Below are 27,222 nucleotides of genomic sequence, written 5' to 3' on the forward strand. Positions count from 1 at the left end.
AGCTTCACATCAACATGTCTCTCCTATTCTAAAGCTTCACATCAACATGTCTCTCCTATTCTAAAGCTTCACATCAACATGTCTCTCCTATTCTATAAAGCTTCACATCAACATGTCTCTCCTATTCTAAAGCTTCACATCAACTTGTCTCTCCTATTCTAGCTTCACATCAACTTGTCTCTCCTATTCTAAAGCTTCACATCAACTTGTCTCTCCTATTCTAGCTTCACATCAACATGTCTCTCCTATTCTAAAGCTTCACATCAACATGTCTCTCCTATTCTAAAGCTTCACATCAACATGTCTCTCCTATTCTAAAGCTTCACATCAACTTGTCTCTCCTATTCTAAAGCTTCACATCAACATGTCTCTCCTATTCTAAAGCTTCACATCAACATGTCTCTCCTATTCTAAAGCTTCACATCAACATGTCTCTCCTATTCTAGCTTCACATCAACATGTCTCTCCTATTCTAAAGCTTCACATCAACATGTCTCTCCTATTCTAAATCTTCACATCAACATGTCTCTCCTATTCTAAAGCTTCACATCAACATGTCTCTCCTATTCACATGTCTCTCTTCTACAGCTTCACATCAACTTGTCTCTCCTATTCTGAAGCTTCACATCAACATGTCTCTCCTATTCTAAAGCTTCACATCAACATGTCTCTCCTATTCTAAAGCTTCACATCAACATGTCTCTCCTATTCTAAAGCTTCACATCAACATGTCTCTCCTATTCTAAAGCTTCACATCAACATGTCTCTCCTATTCTAAAGCTTCACATCAACATGTCTCTCCTATTCTAAAGCTTCACATCAACATGTCTCTCCTATTCTAGCTTCACATCAACATGTCTCTCCTATTCTATAAAGCTTCACATCAACATGTCTCTCCTATTCTAAAGCTTCACATCAACTTGTCTCTCCTATTCTAAAGCTTCACATCAACTTGTCTCTCCTATTCTAGCTTCACATCAACATGTCTCTCCTATTCTAAAGCTTCACATCAACATGTCTCTCCTATTCTAAAGCTTCACATCAACATGTCTCTCCTATTCTAAAGCTTCATCATCAACATGTCTCTCCTATTCTATTCTAAAGCTTCACATCAACTTGTCTCTCCTATTCTAAAGCTTCACATCAACTTGTCTCTCCTATTCTAAAGCTTCACATCAACATGTCTCTCCTATTCTAAAGCTTCACATCAACATGTCTCTCCTATTCTAAAGCTTCACATCAACATGTCTCTCCTATTCTAAAGCTTCACATCAACATGTCTCTCCTATTCTAAAGCTTCACATCAACTTGTCTCTCCTATTTTAAAGCTTCACATCAACATGTCTCTCCTATTCTAGCTTCACATCAACATGTCTCTCCTATTCTAGCTTCACATCAACTTCTCTCTCCTATTCTAAAGCTTCACATCAACATGTTTCTCCTATTCTAGCTTCACATCAACTTGTCTCTCCTATTCTAAAGCTTCACATCAACATGTCTCTCCTATTCTAAAGCTTCACATCAACATGTCTCTCCTATTCTAAAGCTTCACATCAACATGTCTCTCCTATTCTAAAGCTTCACATCAACATGTCTCTCCTATTCTATAAAGCTTCACATCAACATGTCTCTCCTATTCTAGCTTCACATCAACTTGTCTCTCCTATTCTAGCTTCACATCAACTTGTCTCTCCTATTCTAAAGCTTCACATCAACTTGTCTCTCCTATTCTAAAGCTTCACATCAACATGTCTCTCCTATTCTAAAGCTTCACATCAACATGTCTCTCCTATTCTAAAGCTTCACATCAACATGTCTCTCCTATTCTAAAGCTTCACATCAACATGTCTCTCCTATTCTAGCTTCACACCAACATGTCTCTCCTATTCTAAAGCTTCACATCAACATGTCTCTCCTATTCTAAAGCTTCACATCAAATTGTCTCTCCTATTCTAAAGCTTCACATCAACATGTCTCTCCTAGTCTAGCTTCACATCAACATGTCTCTCCTATTCTATAAAGCTTCACATCAACATGTCTCTCCTATTCTAAAGCTTCACATCAACTTGTCTCTCCTATTCTAGCTTCACATCAACTTGTCTCTCCTATTCTAAAGCTTCACATCAACATGTCTCTCCTATTCTAAAGCTTCACATCAACATGTCTCTCCTATTCTAGCTTCACATCAACTTGTCTCTGCTATTCTAAAGCTTCACATCAACATGTCTCTCCTATTCTAAAGCTTCACATCAACATGTCTCTCCTATTCTAAAGCTTCACATCAACATGTCTCTCCTATTCTAAAGCTTCACATCAACTTGTCTCTCCTATTCTAAAGCTTCACATCAACATGTCTCTCCTATTCTAAAGCTTCACATCAACATGTCTCTCCTATTCTAAAGCTTCACATCAACATGTCTCTCCTATTCTAAAGCTTCACATCAACATGTCTCTCCTATTCTAAAGCTTCACATCAACATGTCTCTCCTATTCTAAATCTTCACATCAACATGTCTCTCCTATTCTAAAGCTTCACATCAACTTGTCTCTCATATTCTAAAGCTTCACATCAACTTGTCTCTCCTATTCTGTCTTCACAAGCTTCACATCAACATGTCTCTCCTATTCTAAAGCTTCACATCAACATGTCTCTCCTATTCTAAAGCTTCACATCAACATGTCTCTCCTATTCTAAAGCTTCACATCAACATGTCTCTCCTATTCTAAAGCTTCACATCAACATGTCTCTCCTATTCTAAAGCTTCACATCAACATGTCTCTCCTAGTCTAGCTTCACATCAACATGTCTCTCCTATTCTATAAAGCTTCACATCAACATGTCTCTCCTATTCTAAAGCTTCACATCAACTTGTCTCTCCTATTCTAGCTTCACATCAACTTGTCTCTCCTATTCTAAAGCTTCACATCAACTTGTCTCTCCTATTCTAGCTTCACATCAACATGTCTCTCCTATTCTAAAGCTTCACATCAACATGTCTCTCCTATTCTAAAGCTTCACATCAACATGTCTCTCCTATTCTAAAGCTTCACATCAACTTGTCTCTCCTATTCTAAAGCTTCACATCAACATGTCTCTCCTATTCTAAAGCTTCACATCAACATGTCTCTCCTATTCTAAAGCTTCACATCAACATGTCTCTCCTATTCTAGCTTCACATCAACATGTCTCTCCTATTCTAAAGCTTCACATCAACATGTCTCTCCTATTCTAAATCTTCACATCAACATGTCTCTCCTATTCTAAAGCTTCACATCAACATGTCTCTCCTATTCTAAAGCTTCACATCAACTTGTCTCTCCTATTCTGAAGCTTCACATCAACATGTCTCTCCTATTCTAAAGCTTCACATCAACATGTCTCTCCTATTCTAAAGCTTCACATCAACATGTCTCTCCTATTCTAGCTTCACATCAACATGTCTCTCCTATTCTAAAGCTTCACATCAACATGTCTCTCCTATTCTAAAGCTTCACATCAACATGTCTCTCCTATTCTAAAGCTTCACATCAACATGTCTCTCCTAGTCTAGCTTCACATCAACATGTCTCTCCTATTCTATAAAGCTTCACATCAACATGTCTCTCCTATTCTAAAGCTTCACATCAACTTGTCTCTCCTATTCTAAAGCTTCACATCAACTTGTCTCTCCTATTCTAAAGCTTCACATCAACATGTCTCTCCTATTCTAAAGCTTCACATCAACATGTCTCTCCTATTCTAAAGCTTCACATCAACATGTCTCTCCTATTCTAAAGCTTCACATCAACATGTCTCTCCTATTCTAAAGCTTCACATCAACATGTCTCTCCTATTCTAAAGCTTCACATCAACATGTCTCTCCTATTCTAAAGCTTCACATCAACTTGTCTCTCCTATTCTAAAGCTTCACATCAACATGTCTCTCCTATTCTAAAGCTTCACATCAACTTGTCTCTCCTATTCTAAAGCTTCACATCAACATGTCTCTCCTATTCTAAAGCTTCACATCAACATGTCTCTCCTATTCTAAAGCTTCACATCAACTTGTCTCTCCTATTCTAAAGCTTCACATCAACATGTCTCTCCTATTCTAAAGCTTCACATCAACATGTCTCTCCTATTCTAAAGCTTCACATCAACATGTCTCTCCTATTCTAAAGCTTCACATCAACATGTCTCTCCTATTCTAAAGCTTCACATCAACTTGTCTCTCCTATTCTAAAGCTTCACATCAACATGTCTCTCCTATTCTAAAGCTTCACATCAACATGTCTCTCCTATTCTAAAGCTTCACATCAACATGTCTCTCCTATTCTAAAGCTTCACATCAACTTGTCTCTCCTATTTTAAAGCTTCACATCAACATGTCTCTCCTATTCTAGCTTCACATCAACATGTCTCTCCTATTCTAGCTTCACATCAACTTCTCTCTCCTATTCTAAAGCTTCACATCAACATGTCTCTCCTATTCTAAAGCTTCACATCAACATGTCTCTCCTATTCTAAAGCTTCACATCAACATGTCTCTCCTATTCTAAAGCTTCACATCAACATGTCTCTCCTATTCTAAAGCTTCACATCAACATGTCTCTCCTATTCTAAAGCTTCACATCAACTTGTCTCTCCTATTCTAAAGCTTCACATCAACATGTCTCTCCTATTCTAAAGCTTCACATCAACATGTCTCTCCTATTCTAAAGCTTCACATCAACTTGTCTCTCCTATTCTAAAGCTTCACATCAACATGTCTCTCCTATTCTAAAGCTTCACATCAACATGTCTCTCCTATTCTAAAGCTTCACATCAACTTGTCTCTCCTATTCTAAAGCTTCACATCAACATGTCTCTCCTATTCTAAAGCTTCACATCAACATGTCTCTCCTATTCTAAAGCTTCACATCAACATGTCTCTCCTATTCTAAAGCTTCACATCAACATGTCTCTCCTATTCTAAAGCTTCACATCAACATGTCTCTCCTATTCTAAAGCTTCACATCAACATGTCTCTCCTATTCTAAAGCTTCACATCAACATGTCTCTCCTATTCTAAAGCTTCACATCAACTTGTCTCTCCTATTCTAGCTTCACATCAACATGTCTCTCCTATTCTAAAGCTTCACATCAACATGTCTCTCCTATTCTAAAGCTTCACATCAACTTGTCTCTCCTATTCTAGCTTCACATCAACATGTCTCTCCTATTCTAAAGCTTCAAATCAACATGTCTCTCCTATTCTAGCTTCACATCAACATGTCTCTCCTATTCTAAAGCTTCACATCAACATGTCTCTCCTATTCTAGCTTCACATCAACATGTCTCTCCTATTCTAGCTTCACATCAACAGACTCTTTACTCAGTACTCTATTGAAGCATCTCTGGCAGCGACTACACCTTCGAGTCTTCTTGGGTATGACACTACAAGCTTGGCACACCTGTATTTGGGGAGTTTCTCACAATATTATTTTCACCCTTCTAAATAACACATCACATCTGACTATCAAACATTGATCTATTTTCCTAAATGGTTTTAGCTGTGTAAAGGTCACTAATAGAAAACAGAAAGGTGTCAATGTATTTTTCCGCATATCCTTTATGAATTTAAAAGTAATCCAAGTAGTTATCTAGTTTTTCAAAATTATATGATCACAATATTTTAGCTAGTAACGGATTACAATTACATCCGTTATTCCCGATTCATCATGATGTCATTATGTCAGCAACTCCTACCTGCAACGCTCCGGACGAACTCCACGGCCTGGTCCACAACGTTGTTATCGGTAACCTGATCTAGGATCCCCAGCTTCAGGGCCTCAGCAGCAGAGATATGGCGACCTGGGAAGTATACAACAGTCTGCGTTCAGCAGCCCAATTCTCATCTTTTTTATCTGATTGGACTTTTGTCCAATCACATTTGATATTTTCTCATTACATATTTTCAGATACACAGGGCATTTTGAAAGTATTCAGACCCCTTGACTTTTTCTACATTTTGTTACCTTACAGCCTTATTCTAAATTGTTTGTTTTTTTACCCCCTCAATATACACACAATACCCCATAATGACATCACAATACCCCCCAATGACATCACAATACCCCCCAATGACATCACAATACCCCATAATGACAACACAATACCCCATAATGACAACACAATACCCCATAATGACATCACAATACCCCATAATGACTTCACAATACCCCCCAATGACATCCCAATACCCCATAATGACATCACAATACCCCCCAATGACATCACAATACCCCCCAATGACAACACAATACCCCATAATGACATCACAATACCCCATAATGACATCCCAATACCCCATAATGACAACACAATACCCCATAATGACAACACAATACCCCATAATGACATCCCAATACCCCATAATGACTTCACAATACACCATAATGACAACACAATACCCCATAATGACAACACAATACCCCATAATGACAACACAATACCCCATAATGACAACACAATACCCCATAATGACATCCCAATACCCCATAATGACAACACAATACCCCATAATGACATCCCAATACCCCATAATGACTTCACAATACACCATAATGACTTCACAATACACCATAATGACAATACAATACCCCATAATGACATCACAATACACCATAATGACATCACAATACCCCATAATGACATCACAATACCGCATAATGAATGTAGCTTTTTGGCCATCAAGGAAAACGCTATGTCTGGCGCAAACCCAACACCTCTCATCACCCAGAGAACACCATCATGCTGTGGGAATGTTTTCATTAACAGAGACTTGGAAACTGGTCAGAATTGAAGGAATGATGGATGGCGCTAAATACAGGGAAATTCTTGAGAGAAACCTGTTTCAGTCTTCCAGAGATTTGAGACTGGGGCGGAGGTTCACCTTCCAGCAGGACAATGACCCTAAGCTTACTGCTAAAGCAACACTCTAGTGGTTTAAGGGGAATGATTTAAATGTCTTGGAATGGCCTCGTCAAAGCCCAGACGTCCAACCAATTGAGAATCTGTGGTATGACTTAAAGATTGCTGTACCCCAGCTGAACCCATCCAACTTGAAGGAGCTGGAGCAGTTTTGCCTTGAAGAATGGGCAGAAATCCCAGTGTCTAGATGTGCCAAGCTTATAGAGACATATCCCAAGATACTTGCAGCTGTAATTGCTGCAAAAGGTGGCTCGACAAAGTATTGACTTTTGGGGCTGAATAGTTACGCACGCTCAAGTTTTCAGTTTTTTTGTCTTACTTCCTGTCTGTTTCACAATTAAAAATATTTTGCATCTTCAAAGTGGTAGGCACGTTGTGTAAATCAAATGATACAAACCCCCCCAAAATCCATTTGAATTCCAGGTTATAAGGCAACAAAATAGGAGAAATTACAAGGGGGGTGAATACTTTGGCAAGCCACTGTAGATATCATGTCCAATCAAGTTGTAGAAACATCTCAAGGTGATCAATGGAAACAGGATGCACCGGAGCTCAATTTTGAGTCTCATAGCAAAGGGTCTGAATACTTATGTAAATAAGGCATTTCTGTTTTTTATTTTTAATACATTTGCAAAAAAACAACAACATTTATTTGCTTTGGCATTATGGGGTATCACGTGTAGATTTATGAGGGAAAACATACATTTAATAGATTTTATAGTAAGACTGTCACGTAACAAAAGTAGAAAAAGTACAAAAGTATGTCGACACCCCTTCACATTAGACAAACATTATTGCAGTAGAACTGAAGAGCTCAGTGACTTTCAACGTGGCAGCGTCATAGGATGCCACCTTTCCAACAAGTCAGTTTGTCAAATTTCTGCCCCGGTCAACTGTAAGTGCTGTTATTGTGAAATGGAGACATCTAGGAGCAACAACGGCTTAGCCGCGAAGTGGTAGGCCACACAAGCTCACAGAACGGGACAAGTGCTAAAGCACGTAGCGCGTAAACATTGTCTGTCCTCGGTCTCAACATTCACTACCGAGGTCCAAACTGCCACTGGAAGTAATGTCAGCACAAGAACTGTTCGCCGGGAGTTTCATAAAACAGGTTTCCATGGCCGAGCAGCCGCACACAAGCCTAAGATCACCATGCGCAATGCCAAGTGTCGGCTGGAGTGGTGTAAAGCTCGCTGGACTCTGGAGCAGTGGAAACGTGTTCTCTGGAGTGATGAATCGCGCTTCACCATCTGGCAGTCCGACGAACAAATCTGGCTTTTGCAGATGCCAGGAGAACACTACCTGCCCCAATGCCTCACACCAATGATTTTGGAAATGTTTGATGAGCAGTTATCCACATAATTTTTTCACTTATACAACGTTACCAAAAGTATCAGAATTGGGCAGTCATAGGGTCTTATTTTACAGCCCTGGCCCTAATTCAGTATTTTAAGGAATTAGGAATAAGGAATCTTGCTTTAGGGTAAGTGTAAGAAACAATTGTCAGAAAATTTCTAGTGTCTACGGTTTCATTGACAAGCATTAGGATTTGATTTGATTTAACAGCACGGAATAGAAAGGTGACTGCTCAAAAGGTACAATGCTGACCCCTGCTGGAGACATGGACAAAGTACGTCTCCGGCGGCACCCTTTTAAGCAATAGATACCGTAAGCATTTTATGTAAAACAATGCTAATGATATATTACGAATACAAACTGAACCCATAATGCATCTGTACATTGAATGTGCAAAGACATGAGATGAGGAGACATTTCCAGCGAGAGGAAAAAAGGATGAGTCATGTTGTCTACCTGTAGTGATGAGGTCCAGGGCGGCTGTTAACCCTATGAGTCTGGGTAGACGTTGTGACCCCCCTGCGCCTGGCAGCAGACCCAGGGTCACCTCTGGAAGTCCTAAAAGGGCCTGAAAACAGTTAGAAGTTATTACGTTGAATAATAATAACACATAGGATTTAAAATGCCTTTCAAAAAACCCAAGGACAATGTACAGCAAAGAAAATAAAACCAAACAAGAACAAAACAATAGAATGACAATAGAAATAAAAGCTCCATACACTGTTTGGTCAATAGTATGTGGACACCCCTTCAAATTAGTGGATTCAGTTGTTTCAGTCACACTTGTTGCTGACACGTGTGTAAAACACAGCCATGCGATCTCCAGACAAACATTGGCAGTAGAATGGCCTCACTGAAGAGTTCAGTGACTTTCAACGTGGCACCGTCATAGGATGCCACCTTTCCAACAACTCAGTTGGTCAAATTTCTGCCCTGCTAGAGCTGCCCCGGTCAACTGTAAGTGCTGTTATTTTGAAGCGGAAACATCTAGGAGCAACAACGGCTCAGCTGTCAAGTGGAGTGATGATTCACGCTTCACTATCTGTCAGCCCGACGGATAAATCTGGGGTTGGCAGAAACCAGGATAAAGCTTCCTGTCCCAATGCCTAGTGCCAACTGTACATTTGTAAATTTGGTGGTGGAGGAATAATGGTCTGGGGCTGTTTTTCGGGTTGTTTTTCACAGGTCCCTTAGTTCCAGTGAAGGGAAATATTAACGCTACAATGACATTCTAGATGATTCTGTCCTTCCAACCTTGTGGAACAAGTTTGGGAAAGGCCCTTTCCTGTTTCAGCATGACAATGCCTCCGTGCACAAAGTGAGGTCCATACAGAAATGGTTTTCGAGATTGGTGTGGAAGAACTTGACTGGCCTGCACAGAGCCCTGACCTCAACCCCATCAAACATCTTTGGGATGAATTGAAACACAGACTGTGAGCCAAGCCTAATTGCCCAACATCAGTGCCCAACCTCAATAAATGCTGTTGTGGCTGAATGGAAGCAACTCCACGCATCAACCACACATAGGATTTAAAATGCCTTGTTGTGTTGTCTGCAAACTTAATGATGGTGTTGGAGTCGTGCCTGGCCATGCAGTCGTGGGTGAACAGGGAGTACAGGAGGGGGCTGAGCACGCACACCTGGGGGACCCCAGTGTAAAGGATCAGTGTGGCAGATGTGTTGCTACCTACCCTCACCACCTGGGGGCGGCCCGTCAGGAAGTCCAGGATCCAGTTGCAGAGGGAGGTGTTTAGTCCCAAGGTCATTAGCTTAGTGATGAGGTCTGAGGGCACTATGGTGTTGAAACGCTGAGCTGTAGTCAGTGAACAGCATTCTCACATAGGTATATAGAGATTGCATCATCTGTGGATCTGTTTGGGCAGTATGCAAATTGGAGTGGGTCTAAGGTATCTGGGATAATGGTGTTGGCAACGGACGTGAGGGCTACGGGTCTGTAGTCATTTAGGCAGGTTGCCTTTGTGTTCTTGGGCACAGGGACTATGGTGTTCTGCTTGAAACATGTTGGTATTACAGAATCAATCTGGGACATTCAGTGAAGACACCTGCCAGTTGGTCAGCACATGCCCGGAGCACACGTCCTGGTAATCCGTCTGGCCCAGCAGCCTTGTGAATGTTGACATGTTTAAAAGGTCTTACTCACGTCAGCTGCGGAGAGCGTGATCACACAGTCATCCCGAACAGCTGATGCTCTCATGCATGTCTCAGTGTTGCTTGCCTCGAAGCGAGCATAGAAGTGATTTAGCCTGGTAGGCTTGTGTCACTGGGCAGCTCTCGGCTGTGCTAGTGTGCCCTGCCACATAAGACGTGCGTCAGAGCAGGTGTAGTATGATTCAATCTTAGTCCTGTATTGACCCTGTTTGATGGTTCGTCGCAGGGCATAGCGGGATTCCTTGTAAATTTTCAGGTTAGAGTCTCGCTCCTTGAAAGCGGCAGCTCTGCCCTTTAGCTCAGTGCGAATGTTGCCTGTAATCCATGGCTTCTGGTTGGGGTATGTACGTACAGTCACTGTGGGGACAACGTCCTCGATGCACTTATTGATAAAGCCAGTGACTGATGTGGTGTACTCCTCAATGCCATCGGAAGAATCCCAGAACATGTTCCAGTCTGTGATAGCAAAACAGTCCTGTAGTTTAGCATCTGCTTCATCTGACCACTTTTTTATAGACCGAGTCCCTGGTGCTTCCTGCTTTAATTTTTGCTTGTACGCAGGAATCAGGAGGATAGAGTTGTGGTTGAATATATCAAATGGAGGGCGAGGGAGAGCTTTGTGTCTCTGTGTGTGGAGTAAAGGTGATCTAGAATTTTTTTCCCCCTCTGGTTGTACAAGTTTCCCTGCATTAAAGTCTCCGGCCACTAGGAGCGCCGCCACTGGGTGAGTGGTTTCCTGTTTGCTTATTTCCTTATACAGCTGACTGAGTGCGGTCTTAGTGCCAGCATCTGTCTGTGGTGGTAAATAAACAGCCACAAAAAGTATAGCTGAAAACTATCTTGGCAAATAGTCTGGTCTATAGTTTATCATAAGATACTCTACTTCAGGCGAGCAAAATCTAGAGACTTCCTTAGATTTCGTGCACCAGCTGTTGTTTACAAATATGCACAGACCGCCCCCCTCATCTTAGTGTGCTGTTCTGTCCTGCCGGTGCAGCGTGTATCCCGCTAGCTGAATATCCATGTCATCATTCAGCCACGATTCCGTGAAACATAAGTAATACAGTTTTTGATGTCCCGTTGGTAGGATATTCGTGATCGTACCTCGTCTAGTTTATTGTCCAATGATTGCACGTTGGTAGGATATTCGTGATCGTACCTCGTCTAGTTTATTGTCCAATGATTGCACATTGGTAGGATATTCGTGATCGTACCTCGTCTAGTTTATTGTCCAATGATTGCACATTGGTAGGATATTATTATTGTCCAATGATTGCACATTGCAGCTTTCCCACGGCCTTCCCACTCGCCTTCTGCGGGTCCGGACAAGGCATCCCGCTCTTCATCCTCTGTACCTGCACCTCTTGCAAAATAACGGGGAGTGTTTGGAGAATGTCCTGTGCGTCTTGCTTGTTGAAGAAAAAATCTTTGTCTAATCCGAGGTGAGTGATCGCTATCCTGATATCCAGAAGCTCTTTGTCTAATCCGAGGTGAGTGATCACTGTCCTGATATCCAGAAGCTCTTTGTCTAATCCGAGGTGAGTGATCGCTGTCCTGATATCCAGAAGCTCTTTGTCTAATCCGAGGTGAGTGATCTCTGTCCTGATATCCAGAAGCTCTTTGTGTCCGAGGTAATCCGAGGTGAGTGATCGCTGTCCTGATATCCAGAAGCTCTTTGTCTAATCCGAGGTGAGTGATCACTGTCCTGATATCCAGAAGCTCTTTGTCTAATCCGTGGTGAGTGATCTCTGTCCTGATATCCAGAAGCTCTTTGTCTAATCCCAGGTGAGTGATCACTGTCCTGATATCCAGAAGCTCTTTGTCTAATCCGAGGTGAGTGATCACTGTCCTGATATCCAGAAGCTTTGTCTTTGAGGTGAGTGTCTAATCCGAATCTGGTGAGTGATCTCTGTCCTGATATCCAGAAGCTCTTTGTCTAATCCGAGGTGAGTGATCACTGTCCTGATATCCAGAAGCTCTTTGTCTAATCCCAGGTGAGTGATCACTGTCCTGATATCCAGAAGCTCTTTGTCTAATCTGAGGTGAGTGATCGCTGTCCTGATATCCAGAAGCTCTTTGTCTAATCCGAGGTGAGTGATCACTGTCCTGATATCCAGAAGCTCTTTGTCTAATCCGAGGTGAGTGATCACTGTCCTGATATCCAGAAGCTCTTTGTCTAATCCGAGGTGAGTGATCGCTGTCCTGATATCCAGAAGCTCTTTGTCTAATCCGAGGTGAGTGATCACTGTCCTGATATCCAGAAGCTCTGTTTTGCCGTAAGATACGCTTGCAGAAACATTATGTACAATAAGTTACAAACACTGCTGCCATTTCTTCCGGCGCCATTTTAACATTCCAGAGAACACTGTCAGTCAGTCAGACCTGTAGTCAGTCAGGCAGACCTGTAGTCAGTCAGTCAGGCCTGTAGTCAGTCAGACCTGTAGTCAGTCAGTCAGTCAGGCCTGTAGTCAGTCAGTCAGACCTGTAGTCAGTCAGTCAGACCTGTAGTCAGTCAGTCAGACCTGTAGTCAGTCAGTCAGACCTGTAGTCAGTCAGTCAGACCTGTAGTCAGTCAGTCAGACCTGTAGTCAGTCAGTCAGACCTGTAGTCAGTCAGTCAGACCTGTAGTCAGTCAGACCTGTAGTCAGTCAGTCAGACCTGTAGTCAGTCAGTCAGACCTGTAGTCAGTCAGTCAGACCTGTAGTCAGTCAGACCTGTAGTCAGTCAGTCAGACCTGTAGTCAGTCAGTCAGACCTGTAGTCAGTCAGACCTGTAGTCAGTCAGTCAGACCTGTAGTCAGTCAGTCAGACCTGTAGTCAGTCAGACCTGTAGTCAGTCAGTCAGACCTGTTGTCAGTCAGACCTGTAGTCAGTCAGACCTGTAGTCAGTCAGACCTGTAGTCAGTCAGTCAGACCTGTCAGTCAGACCTGTAGTCAGTCAGACCTGTAGTCAGTCAGTCAGACCTGTAGTCAGTCAGTCAGACCTGTAGTCAGTCAGTCAGACCTGTAGTCAGTCAGTCAGACCTGTAGTCAGTCAGTCAGACCTGTAGTCAGTCAGTCAGACCTGTAGTCAGTCAGACCTGTAGTCAGTCAGTCAGACCTGTAGTCAGTCAGTCAGACCTGTAGTCAGTCAGTCAGACCTGTAGTCAGTCAGTCAGACCTGTTAGGTAATATTTTTCAGAGTAAATAACTCATGAACACTAGAGACGCTTTAACCAAGTTTAAATCTTCCCAAAGGTTCTGTATTAGACAGCAAAACATTTCTCACATCACAGTTATATACATTTTACTTAAAACCCTCCTTCTGTCCAATCCTTACATTTTATGGCTACACAGGAAGCTAATAAAGAGGGTAACAGGATACCAAACATGTATTACTCCCTTAAGAGAATCTGTCCTCACCCCCTCCTTCATCTAATCTACAGATGTCCATCTGTCTCCCCTGTTACACACGTTGCTCTACACTCATCCCCCAACACATTCCGAAGCCATCTGTCTTTCTTCAGAGAACCATTAACTTCTGACATAACACCCAGTCTCTTTCATTTCCTATCATTCATTTACTATCTCAATGATCAAAGTTTAGCCGATTACAACAGACCTATGATCAGTCAGTCAGTCAGACCCATAGTCAGTCAGTCAGTCAGTCAGTCAGTCAGACCCATAGTCAGTCAGTCAGTCAGACCCATAGTCAGTCAGTCAGTCAGTCAGACCCATATAGTCAGTCAGTCAGACCATAGTCAGTCAGTCAGTCAGTCAGTCAGAGTCAGTCAGTCAGACCCATAGTCAGTCAGTCAGTCAGACCCAGTCAGTCAGTCAGTCAGACCCATAGTCAGTCAGTCAGACCCATAGTCAGTCAGACCCATAGTCAGTCAGTCAGTCAGTCAGACCCAGTCAGACCCATAGTCAGTCAGTCAGTCAGTCAGTCAGACCCATAGTCAGTCAGTCAGTCAGTCAGACCCATAGTCAGTCAGTCAGACCCATAGTCAGTCAGTCAGACCCATAGTCAGTCAGTCAGTCAGTCAGACCCATAGTCAGTCAGTCAGTCAGTCAGACAGTCAGACCCATAGTCAGTCAGTCAGACCCATAGTCAGTCAGTCAGACCCATAGTCAGTCAGTCAGTCAGACCCATAGTCAGTCAGTCAGTCAGTCAGTCAGTCAGACCCATAGTCAGTCAGTCAGACCCATAGTCAGTCAGTCAGTCAGTCAGTCAGTCAGACCCATAGTCAGTCAGTCAGACCCATAGTCAGTCAGTCAGACCCATAGTCAGTCAGTCAGTCAGTCAGACCCATAGTCAGTCAGTCAGACCCATAGTCAGTCAGTCAGTCAGACCCATAGTCAGTCAGTCAGTCAGTCAGAGTCAGTCAGACCCATAGTCAGTCAGTCAGACCCATAGTCAGTCAGTCAGTCAGACCCATAGTCAGTCAGTCAGTCAGACCCATAGTCAGTCAGTCAGTCAGTCAGTCAGACCCATAGTCAGTCAGTCAGACCCATAGTCAGTCAGTCAGTCAGACCCATAGTCAGTCAGTCAGTCAGTCAGTCAGTCAGTCAGTCAGTCAGACCCATAGTCAGTCAGTCAGACCCATAGTCAGTCAGTCAGACCAGTCAGTCAGTCAGTCAGTCAGTCAGTCAGTCAGACCCATAGTCAGTCAGTCAGTCAGTCAGTCAGTCAGACCCATAGTCAGTCAGTCAGTCAGTCAGTCAGACCCATAGTCAGTCAGTCAGTCAGACCCATAGTCAGTCTGTCAGTCAGACCCATAGTCAGTCAGTCAGACCCATAGTCAGTCAGTCAGACCCATAGTCAGTCAGTCAGTCAGTCAGACCCATAGTCAGTCAGTCAGACCCATAGTCAGTCAGTCAGTCAGTCAGTCAGTCAGACCCATAGTCAGTCAGTCAGTCAGTCAGTCAGACCCATAGTCAGTCAGTCAGTCAGACCCAGTCAGTCAGTCCATGTCAGTCAGTCAGTCAGTCAGTCAGTCAGACCCATAGTCAGTCAGTCAGACCCATAGTCAGTCAGTCAGTCAGTCAGACCCATAGTCAGTCAGTCAGACCCATAGTCAGTCAGTCAGTCAGTCAGTCAGTCAGACCCATAGTCAGTCAGTCAGACCCATAGTCAGTCAGTCAGTCAGTCAGTCAGTCAGACCCATAGTCAGTCAGTCAGACCCATAGTCAGTCAGTCAGTCAGTCAGTCAGTCAGTCAGACCCATAGTCAGTCAGTCAGACCCATAGTCAGTCAGTCAGTCAGACCCATAGTCAGTCAGTCAGTCAGACCCATAGTCAGTCAGTCAGACCCATAGTCAGTCAGTCAGACACATAGTCAGTCAGTCAGTCAGACCCATAGTCAGTCAGTCAGTCAGTCAGACCCATAGTCAGTCAGTCAGACCCATAGTCAGTCAGTCAGTCAGACCCCCATAGTCAGTCAGTCAGTCAGTCAGTGAGTCAGTGAGTGTCAGTCAGAGTGTCAGGCAGTCAGACCCATGGTTAGTCAGTCAGTTGGACAGTCAGTAACAGTCAGACCCATAGGTCAGTCAGTCAGCATAGTTCAAATCCCCATAGTCAGCTGACAAGGTACAAATCTGTCAGTCAGTTCAGTGTCAGTCAGTCAGAACAACCCACTGTCAGACCAGTCAGTCAGGGCCCTAGTCAGTCAACCCATCAGTCAATCAGAATTCATGTCAGTCAGGACCCATAGGTCACAGTCAGTCAGACTAGTCATAGTCAGTCCACGACTACATGGAACAGTCAGACCCATAGTCAGTCCACAGTACAGTCACATAGAGCCATGACTACATGGAACTCTAGTTCCACAGTACTACATAGACCCATAGTCCACGTCAGTCTAGACCCATGGAGTCACTCTATTCCAGTCAGTACTACATAGAGCCACGACTACATGGAACTCTATTCACAGTACTACATAGTCAGCCACGACTACATGGAACTCTATTCAGACACAGTACTACATAGAGCCATGACAGCATGGAACTCAGTATTCCACAGTACTACATAGAGCCATGACTACATGGAACTCTATCAGTCCACAGTCACAATACATAGAGCCACGACTACATGGAACTCTATTCCACAGTACTACATAGAGCCACGACTACATGGAACTCTATTCCACAGTACTACATAGAGCCACAGTCAATACATGGAACTCTATTCCACAGTACTACATAGAGCCACGACTACATGGAACTCTATTCCACAGTACTACATAGAGCCACGACTACATGGAACTCTATTCCACAGTACTACATAGAGCCACGACTACATGGAACTCTATTCCACAGTACCACATAGAGCCACGACTACATGGAACTCTATTCCACAGTACTACATAGAGCCATGACTACATGGAACTCTATTCCACAGTACTACATAGAGCCATGACGACATGGAACTCTATTCCACAGTACTACATAGAGCCACGACTACATGGAACTCTATTCCACAGTACCACATAGAGCCACGACTACATGGAACTCTATTCCACAGTACTACATAGAGCCACGACTACATGGAACTCTATTCCACAGTACCACATAGAGCCACGACTACATGGAACTCTATTCCACAGTACTACATTTAGATCCCAGGAAGAGTAGCTGCTGCCTTGGCAGGAACTAATGGGGATCCATAATAAACCCCAGGAAGAGGAGCTGCTGCCTTGGCAGGAACTAATGTGGATCCATAATAAACCTCAGGAAGAGGAGCTGCTGCCTTGGCAGGAACTAATGGGGATCCATAATAAACCCCAGGAAGAGTAGCTGCTGCCTTGACAGGAACTAATGGGGATCCATAATAAACCCCAGGAAGAGTAGCTGCTGCCTTGACAGGAACTAATGGGGATCCATAATAAACCCCAGGAAGAGTAGCTGCTGCCTTGGCAGGAACTAATGGGGATCCATAATAAACCTGGGACCATGCCCCAGGACTACCTGACATGATGACTCCTTGCTGTCCCCAGTCCACCTGACCGTGCTGCTGCTCCAGTTTCAAATGTTCTGCCTTATTATTATTCGACCATGCTGGTCATTTATGAACATTTGAACATCTTGGCCATGTTCTGTTATAATCTCCACCCGGCACAGCCAGAAGAGGACTGGCCACCCCACATAGCCTGGTTCCTCTCTAGGTTTCTTCCTAGGTTTTGGCCTTTCTAGGGAGTTTTTCCTAACCACCGTGCTTCTACACCTGCATTGCTTGCTGTTTGGGGTTTTAGGCTGGGTTTCTGTATAGCACTTTGAGATATCAGCTGATGTACGAATGGCTTTATAAATAAATTTGATTTGATTTGAAGAGTAGCTGCTGCCTTGACAGGAACAAATGGGGATCCATAATAAACCCCAGGAAGAGTAGCTGCTGCCTTGACAGGAACTAATGGGGATCCATAATAAATACAAATACAATCAGTCAGTTGGACGTATGGTCAGTCAGTCAGTCAGTCAGTCAGTCAGGCACTCAGCTGGACGTATGGTCAGTCAGTCAGTCAGTCAGTCAGTCAGTCGGACCTATGATCAGTTAGTCAGTCATTTGGACATTGATCCCTGAGAAAGAATCATGTAACTAACCTTGGAGTGTGCAATGCGATAGTGGCAGCCCAGTGCTAACTCCAGTCCTCCTCCCAGTGCTACTCCCTCGATGGCTGCCGCCACAGGCTTGTCCACAGCCTCAATAGCATGGATCATGGGCACCAGGGGGGGCCCCAACATCGGCCCCGCAAACTCCCTGATGTCCGCCCCTGGTAGAAACAAGAAAAACCTCTGATCGCATTGTACAGTTGTATACCTGAATGATTATGCTTCATAATAAAACAGATTTGAAAGTGAGAAATAGATAAACCTCTATCTAGTGCTGCTGGGAGACAAAGTTTGCATCTCAAATGGTACCTTATTGATGTGGTCTATCCCCGTTATGGTTCACTATTGCCTTAACCTTCAGAAACCCACGGTGCGTCCCAGGCCGATCACACCTCTAGTCTAGACAGACCCACGGTGCGTCCCAGGCCGATCCACACCTCTAGTCTAGACAGACCCACGCTGCGTCCCAGGCCGATCCACACCTCTAGTCTAGACAGACCCACGGTGCGTCCCAGGCCGATCCAGACCTCTAGTCTAGACAGACCCACGGTGCGTCCCAGGCCGATCCACACCTCTAGTCTAGACAGACCCACGCTGCGTCCCAGGCCGATCCACACCTCTAGTCTAGACAGACCCACGGTGCGTCCCAGGCCGATCCAGACCTCTAGTCTAGACAGACCCACGGTGCGTCCCAGGCCGATCCACACCTCTAGTCTAGACAGACCCACGGTGCGTCCCAGGCCGATCCACACCTCTAGTCTAGACAAGAAAACCTCTGATCGCATTGTACAGTTGTATACCTGAATGATTATGCTTCATAATAAAACAGACCCACGCTGCGTCCCAGGCCGATCCAGACCTCTAGTCTAGACAGACCCACGGTGCGTCCCAGGCCGATCCACACCTCTAGTCTAGACAGACCCACGGTGCGTCCCAGGCCGATCCACACCTCTAGTCTAGACAGACCCACGCTGCGTCCCAGGCCGATCCAGACCTCTAGTCTAGACAGACCCACGGTGCGTCCCAGGCCGATCCACACCTCTAGTCTAGACAGACCCACGGTGCGTCCCAGGCCGATCCACACCTCTAGTCTAGACAGACCCACGGTGCGTCCCAGGCCGATCCAGACCTCTAGTCTAGACAGACCCACGCTGCGTCCCAGGCCGATCCAGACCTCTAGTCTAGACAGACCCACGGTGCGTCCCAGGCCGATCCAGACCTCTAGTCTAGACAGACCCACGGTGCGTCCCAGGCCGATCCAGACCTCTAGTCTAGACAGACCCACGGTGCGTCCCAGGCCGATCCAGACCTCTAGTCTAGACAGACCCACGCTGCGTCCCAGGCCGATCCACACCTCTAGTCTACACAGACCCACGCTGCGTCCCAGGCCGATCCAGACCTCTAGTCTAGACAGACCCACGGTGCGTCCCAGGCCGATCCACACCTCTAGTCTAGACAGACCCACGCTGCGTCCCAGGCCGATCCAGACCTCTAGTCTAGACAGACCCACGCTGTGTCCCAGGCCGATCCACACCTCTAGTCTAGACAGACCCACGGTGCGTCCCAGGCCGATCCACACCTCTAGTCTAGACAGACCCACGCTGCGTCCCAGGCCGATCCAGACCTCTAGTCTAGACAGACCCACGGTGCGTCCCAGGCCGATCCACACCTCTAGTCTAGACAGACCCACGCTGCGTCCCAGGCCGATCCACACCTCTAGTCTAGACAGACCCACGCTGCGTCCCAGGCCGATCCAGACCTCTAGTCTAGACAGACCCACGGTGCGTCCCAGGCCGATCCAGACCTCTAGTCTAGACAGACCCACGCTGCGTCCCAGGCCGATCCAGACCTCTAGTCTAGACAGACCCACGGTGCGTCCCAGGCCGATCCACACCTCTAGTCTAGACAGACCCACGCTGCGTCCCAGGCCGATCCACACCTCTAGTCTAGACAGACCCACGCTGCGTCCCAGGCCGATCCACACCTCTAGTCTAGACAGACCCACGGTGCGTCCCAGGCCGATCCAGACCTCTAGTCTAGACAGACCCACGGTGCGTCCCAGGCCGATCCAGACCTCTAGTCTAGACAGACCCACGGTGCGTCCCAGGCCGATCCACACCTCTAGTCTAGACAGACCCACGGTGCGTCCCAGGCCGATCCAGACCTCTAGTCTACACAGACCCACGCTGCGTCCCAGGCCGATCCAGACCTCTAGTCTAGACAGACCCACGGTGCGTCCCAAAAGGATCCCTATTTCCTTAGATAGTGCACTACTGTTGACCAGACAAGTAGTGCACTAAAGTTGATCCCTACAAGTAGTGCACTACTGTTGACCAGACAAGTAGTGCACTACTATATATAGGGTGCCAATTGGGACGCAGCCAGATCCAGACCTCTAGTCTAGCCAATTCCTATATAGTGCACTATTGTTGACCAGACAAGTAGTGCACTACTATATATAGGGTGCCAATTGGGACGCAGACAGATCCAGACCTCTAGTCGAGCCTATTCCTTTTTAGTGCATTACTTTTGATAGGGGCCCTGATCAAAAGCAAAGCACTATACACTGAATGGGGTTCCATTTCAAACACAGCAGTATACTGTAGAATCTATAAGGACATTCTTACCTCCACAGAACTTCCCATTCTGTCCACAGATCACTACAGATGTCACCTTTGGGTCCTTCAGGGCCCTCTGCACCGTATCTACTATGCCCTGTCGCACCGCTGCACTGGGGACACAGACAGACAGAAATCACATCAATATGACACTAAAGGTCCAAAATGCGCAGACAGACAGGTGCAGAATCATGTGAAGTTACAGTACATGTTCCAACTCTACAGGAATTCAATTTACATGATTACATCCCATACTAGCTATACTTTAATAATAATATTAGAATCTTAAGAATAAAGACAAGTATTTTTAACAAGGACATGACAGGTGCAAACCAACCTTCACCTTCGTAACACATACGCCTACTAATCGACAGGAACATGTTTATCTACATTTCTACTGCGTGCAATATTATCCTAACAGTACCAAGTTATTTTTAACTCACCTGAGCGCGTTGACAGGTGGATTCTGAAGCGTTATCAGAGCAACGGATCCCGGGAGCCGAGCGTACGTGGCCATTATTGTTCTGGACAAAAGTCACTCCGACTCCTCATATACCATGGCGCGTGCAGCTGATGTTGAACTTTAGAACAAGTGAGATGGCATGTTGCCATCACCTTTACCACATATCGACTTTAAAAGTGAGTTTGTTGACTTGGTTGAGAAGGAAGTCTTTGGATACTTTTTCATTTCTTCAATACGACACTGAGATTTTCCCCAATTAGTGAAAACATAAGTTACCTCAATAATTACTTTTCACCCTGTGTGTATATTCCCTTTGGCATTTCAAATACAATACGTGCAATAGACTCACTGAAAGTGTAAACGTGTTTAGAATGGTAATAACAATATGACCCCATGTTGTTTAATGACACAAACGTAGCGTTGATAATAACGGATGTTACGTCACAGCTGTCCGTCAAGGCTCCCCATTTTCCTCTTCGGTCCAGCGCTTATTGTCGTCCCCCTTCTGTCTCACCCGATACTTGGTTCCTGTATTGCATATAGACTAACTAGCTTCTTCTTTAACTATGCGGTCAATTGTGGGTTTAATTGTTGTAATTACCGCCGCTACTTTCTATCTGTACATTCTGTCTTCTTACCTTCCGACCGGACCGCGACAACTCCCACCCAAAGCGACGGAGAACGAAGAAACGTCTGACATCGACACTAACAAGGACAGTGGGGAATTCAAAGAACACAGGTAACTATGTAGACTACAGTATATGGCTCTGACTCGTACTGGTGTAATCGTATAGCTTCCGTCCCTACCTGGGCTCGAACCAGGGACCCTCTGCACACAACGACAACAGCCACCCTCGAAACGCGGCTTTTGTGGAGCGATGGGTAACGATGCTTCGAGGGTAGCTGTTGTCGATGTGTGCAGTGGGTCCCTGGTTCGAGCCCAGGTAGGGACGGAAGCCATACTGTTCCACTGGCTAGCGTCTTTTAAAAAAAGTCTTTATTTAACGAGGCAAGTCAGTTAAGAACAAATTCTTATTTACAATGACGGCCTACCGGGGAACAGTGGGTTAACTGCCTTGTTCAGCGGGGCAGAACGACAGATGTCTACCATGTCAGCTCGGGGATTCGATCTAGCAATCTTTCGGTTACTGGCCCAACGCTCGAGATTCACTGAACAAATTTGTTTGGAGAAAGATACACTTAAGACATTAAATAATATCTGCCCCCATATCAAAGTCATTTTCTGTAGTTAGAAACAGAGAAGATAAGCATTCCTGCAACATTATTTTGTTGAAATATAATATAATTAGATCTATGATTAATTAATCTAATTGATTGCATCCATCTTGGCCATTTTTTTAATTTATAGGATTCATATAATCAATAAATATAGTACCTAAAATCTGAATTGGACCAAACTTTTTTCTAACAATAAGTATGACATGAGGAATCCAAATAAATAGTCAAAAGCCACCTACAGATGTCCCAACCCAATAACAAGTAAACAATATCAGTTCTCCACTTCTGACAAGTAGTACATGGAGCTGTGGCTCGTTTCTCCATCATATGTCATATATTCCTAGTCAATTTACTGATGTTATCTTCCCCCTGTTCAAAGGAATTAGTCATTGAAGTTGTTAGGTTTACATCCGAATCCTACATCCAGGTTCAAAATACGAATATATACAATTTGAGGTGGAACAACCCTTCATTCATCTTCCCATCATCATACACTGATGAGTACCATGACTCGTATACTGTAGTTCATCTCTCCATCATCATCATCAACCCCAGATCAGACAGGCCCTTGTTCCCCAGCATTCAGCATTGCTTGCACCTGTCTTCCGTCGCCGACAGAGATGGCCGCCTCGCTTCGCGTTCCTAGGAAACTATGCAGTTTTTTGTTTTTTTACGTGTTATTTCTTACATTAGTACCCCAGGTCATCTTAGGTTTCATTACATACAGTCGAGAAGAACTACTGTATATAAGATCAGCGTCAACTCACCATCAGTCATTCATATATCCTTATGTACATATTCTTTATCCCCTTACACTGTGTATAAGACAGTAGTTTAGGAATTGTTAGTTAGATTACTTGTTGGTTATTACTGCATTGTCGGAACTAGAAGCACAAGCATTTCGCTACACTCGCATTAACATCTGCTAACCATGTGTATGTGACAAATAAAATTTGATTTGATTTGATTTTCATGATACTATCTGTGTTGTGATCCCTCCGCTCAGGCTGAAGTTCCCCTCAGACCTGGTAGAGCTGAGGGAACTGGCTGAGCTGCTCCAGTTCTACAAGACAGAACACACTGGATACGTTCTGCTTCTCTTCTGTAGCGCCTATCTCTACAAGCAGTCCTTCGCCATTCCTGGCTCCTCCTTCCTGGTACACACAGAAAACATGCACAGAAAATATACTCAGAAGCAGAAATTGTAGATAAACATCGTAATATACACATTATAAATGTGATTTATTTTTTAAACATGTTTGTTGAAATGTTTGTAATCATATAATCAGCTCTGATTGTTTTTGATTCCTCTCTGTCCTCTGCAGAACATTCTAGCAGGTGCTCTGTTTGGCCCATGGCAGGGCTTAGTACTAGCCTGTGTTCTGACCACTGTGGGCTCCACCATGTGTTACCTCCTCTCCCAGGCCTTCGGTAAGCGCTACATCACAAACCTCTTCCCTGGCCAGGTCTCCATGCTGCAGAGGAAGGTATGTAGTATGCAACTCCCATTCACTGTTTAACAGGTGAAATCCATCCTCCCAATGTATATTTAGCCGATGTGAAATGGTTAGCTAGTTAGCGGTGTGATAGTATGTGTTCAATCTGTGACTTCACCTGCTCTGACACCTAGAAGTGGGCTGTTGCTCAGCAAGGGTCATGGCTTTGGTAGGTGATTGGTAACTTGATCTGTGGGATGCCGACATTGGTTATATGGCCACTGGGTGGCAGCAGAGTTCATGTATGAGGAGATAGATATTAACCGCTTCTCTTTTGCTGCGCTGGTTCCAAGGTGGAAGAGAACCAGTCCTGTCTGTTCTTCTTCCTCCTCTTCCTCAGGTTCTTCCCCATGACTCCTAACTGGTTCCTCAACATGTCCGCCCCCATCGTCAACATCCCTGTCACATTCTTCTTCTTCTCTGTCTTCATCGGTGAGCAGCAGAAACTGAATCACTCTTTTACTTCATTGGTCCACCCTTCATAGTTCCAATGTGTTATTAATGGAATATTCAGAGACAATCTCTTTATGATCCGTAAGACCATAACAAACTTAGCAATGATTGAGGTTGTGTTTCTGTCCCTCTGTGTGTCTCGTGTCTATTTCACTTTCTGTCTTCTGTCTCCCTCCCATCCCTCCAGGCCTGATCCCATATAACTTCATCTGTGTCCAGACGGGCTCCATGCTGTCTGAAGTGTCCTCTCTGGATGACCTGTTCTCCTGGGGCAGAGTGCTACAGCTGCTGGGCATAGCCTGTGTGGCTCTGCTCCCCGGGACCCTCATTAGACACTACAGCCAGACACACCTCAAACTGGACGGCCTGGAGGAGAACAATGGAGTCAACAAGAAGACTCAGTGAGGAGCGAACAAGGGTCTCCGCGTCCTGTGGAAATAACAACACATAGAGGATGAAGTTGTAGGATTTGGAGTACCTTGGTATTTTTGGGATGGTCTGTACTCTCCAAGTTCAGCCTCCATTTTGTTGGTAAGACTCTGAGCATCCTGAGTCAGCCTGTACATATTCCTGCCAGTGGGCTGGATACAGGCGAAAACATGATCAAATAGGTTGGGAACTGAGGTTTCCTACAGTAGATGACCTCACAGCAGAAGGGAGATGTGGAAGTCTGTGTGTATGTTAAGAGATTGTATGGACCGAGTCTATGTCTGTGTGAAGGTATTTTAAGACATTTGTGTTTTTATGGGTGAAGGGAGGAGACATATTAATTCAAAATCATTGTGTTGATGTTCTTGTTTGATGAAGATACCTTTATTTTTTGAATAGACTACATTCTATTGTTGGTACTGATACACACATACCTTTTGAAGTGGCCTGTGCTTCTGTTTTAAACAGCAAGCTACCTCAAAGCAGAACAAGATGTCCCGCCAAGACAATTCTAGGGAGGGAGAGGTGAATGGGTTTTGTATGTTTTTACATAGGGAATTGATTGGGTATGTTTTTTTTTAAACATATTTTTCTGAATTGTTAGACCTGTATTTTATTGAAACACAATATTTTTACTAACTGCCTATCAGCGTTAGTGTGATTGAAATTTAAAGGCAATGTTCCCGTGTTAGGCTAAATGCATTCACGGTAAATGCTGCATATGTCATCTCAGTTGGAAATTACCTTTAAATTTAGATTGCGCAATCTGTAAGGTTCAGTGATTCAGTTAGGACTCTCTTCACCTTGATTGAGTGTTTGTGTAAATACAAGGGTTTCCTTTCCTAATTGTCAACAAGTTATCAATTGTGAGGAATGTGAATTTAAAAAAATCTTTTGTCACTTTCAAAATGTAAATGTTTTCTGTCTGGATATCTTATTTGTCAATAAAAATAACAGGTGAACAACAACCGGAGTGTTCAGTTATTATTATTAGATTTGTTTAAGGGGTGGATCAGCTTGATTGTTGCTTCCATCAATGTAATTGTCTGCATCATTTCCAATCCCCCATACATTTTGGTTCCAATCCCCCATATATTTCTGTAACAATCCCCCATATATTTTGGTACCAATCCCCCATATATTTTGGTACCAATCCCCCATATATTTTGGTACCAATCCCCCATATATTTTGGTACCAATCCCCCATATATTTTGGTACCAATCCCCCATATATTTTGGTACCAATCCCCCATATATTTTGGTACCAATCCCCCATATATTTTGGTACCAATCCCCCATATATTTTGGTACCAATCCCCCATATATTTTTGTACCAATCCCCCATATATTTTGGTACCAATCCCCCTTATATTTTGGTACCAATCCCCCATATATTTTGGTACCAATCCTCCATATATTTTGGTACCAATCCCCCATATATTTTGGTACCAATCCCCCATATATTTTGGTACCAATCCCCCATATATTTTGGTACCAATCCCCCATATATTTTTGTACCAATCCCCCATATATTTTGGTACCAATCCCCCATATATTTTGGTACCAATCCCCCATATATTTTTGTGCCAATCCCCCATATATTTTGGTACCAATCCCCCATATATTTTGGTACCAATCCCCCATATCCTATTTTGGTACCAATCCCCCATATATTTTGGTACCAATCCCCCATATATTTTGGTACCAATGCCCCATATATTTTTGTACCAATCCCCCATATATTTTGGTACCAATCCCCCATATATTTTTGTACCAATCCCCATATATTTTGGTACCAATCCCCCATATATTTTGGTACCAATCCCCCATATATTTTGGTACCAATCCCCCATATATTTTGGTACCAATCCCCCATATATTTTGGTACCAATCCCCCATATATTTTTGTACCAATCCCCCATATATTTTGGTCCATTTTTTTCTTTCCTATTTTCCTTACTTTCCCCTCACTACACCATCCCCTAGTTAGAGAATGGACGACAACTCTTATGCTTCTACTTGACAGGGGGCTTAATTAATGGAGGAGGACTGGCTCAAGGTAATGACGAGAGAAGAATCAAATACATGGTTTCCGTTCAGACATTATGAGCCATTCTCCCCTCAGCAGCCTCCTGTGTTCAATTTCCAGCTTATTATATATTATATACATTTAAAATACTTCACGATAGCTCTGCTTTTACCTTGTCAGCTCAGGGATTCGATCTTGCAACCTTTCGGTTGCTGGCCCATCACTCTAACCCCTAGGCTTCCTGCCGCCCCATCTACAGCTGAACACCATCCAGTTTTGATTTCTATTTGCCATATATTTTTCAACTGTGATGTTTCACAAAAGTTCTGAACCTTTCTATTCTCATAGTTCCTACAGATTGTAAATTAAAGATAAACGTTATTTCTAACAGTATCATATTATTGATTGACTATGACTTTTTAAGTCACCCAGC

At 44.1% G+C, this 27,222-nt stretch overlaps 2 protein-coding genes across 2 annotated transcripts in view; one reads left to right on the forward strand and one right to left on the reverse strand.

The window, feature by feature from the left end:
- The window catches only part of ehhadh (enoyl-CoA, hydratase/3-hydroxyacyl CoA dehydrogenase), a 50,934-nt gene extending 29,385 nt beyond the window's left edge, over positions 1 to 21,549 (reverse strand). The window contains exons 1-5 of the mRNA XM_064977007.1: positions 21,124 to 21,549; positions 20,690 to 20,793; positions 18,054 to 18,223; positions 8,765 to 8,876; positions 5,729 to 5,833 (exon numbers count right to left, since the gene is read on the reverse strand). Coding sequence (XP_064833079.1) covers positions 5,729 to 5,833; positions 8,765 to 8,876; positions 18,054 to 18,223; positions 20,690 to 20,793; positions 21,124 to 21,197 — 565 coding nt within the window. The 5' untranslated portion in view covers positions 21,198 to 21,549. The remainder of the gene's footprint in view (positions 1 to 5,728; positions 5,834 to 8,764; positions 8,877 to 18,053; positions 18,224 to 20,689; positions 20,794 to 21,123) is intronic.
- A 66-nt stretch (positions 21,550 to 21,615) lies between these two features.
- On the forward strand, positions 21,616 to 25,728 carry tmem41aa (transmembrane protein 41aa). The gene is made up of 5 exons (XM_064977008.1): positions 21,616 to 21,882; positions 23,389 to 23,539; positions 23,708 to 23,869; positions 24,172 to 24,310; positions 24,519 to 25,728. Exons 1-5 carry the CDS (start codon positions 21,710 to 21,712, stop codon positions 24,734 to 24,736), a joined length of 843 nt encoding a protein of 280 aa, XP_064833080.1. The 5' UTR covers positions 21,616 to 21,709; the 3' UTR covers positions 24,737 to 25,728.
- Positions 25,729 to 27,222: the final 1,494 nt, after the last annotated feature.

This window comes from Oncorhynchus masou, chromosome 10 (genome assembly GCF_036934945.1).
Source record: "Oncorhynchus masou masou isolate Uvic2021 chromosome 10, UVic_Omas_1.1, whole genome shotgun sequence".
Taxonomy (NCBI): Eukaryota; Metazoa; Chordata; class Actinopteri; order Salmoniformes; family Salmonidae; genus Oncorhynchus; species Oncorhynchus masou.

Bases quoted from the DNA above. Each gene is read 5' to 3' on its own strand.
- tmem41aa (XM_064977008.1), top strand. From the start codon at position 21,710: ATGCGGTCAATTGTGGGTTTAATTGTTGTAATTACCGCCGCTACTTTC. The intron at 21,883-23,388 runs GTAACTATGTAG...CCCTCCGCTCAG, and splicing joins GGGGAATTCAAAGAACACAG to GCTGAAGTTCCCCTCAGACC. The intron at 23,540-23,707 runs GTACACACAGAA...TGTCCTCTGCAG, and splicing joins TTCCTGGCTCCTCCTTCCTG to AACATTCTAGCAGGTGCTCT.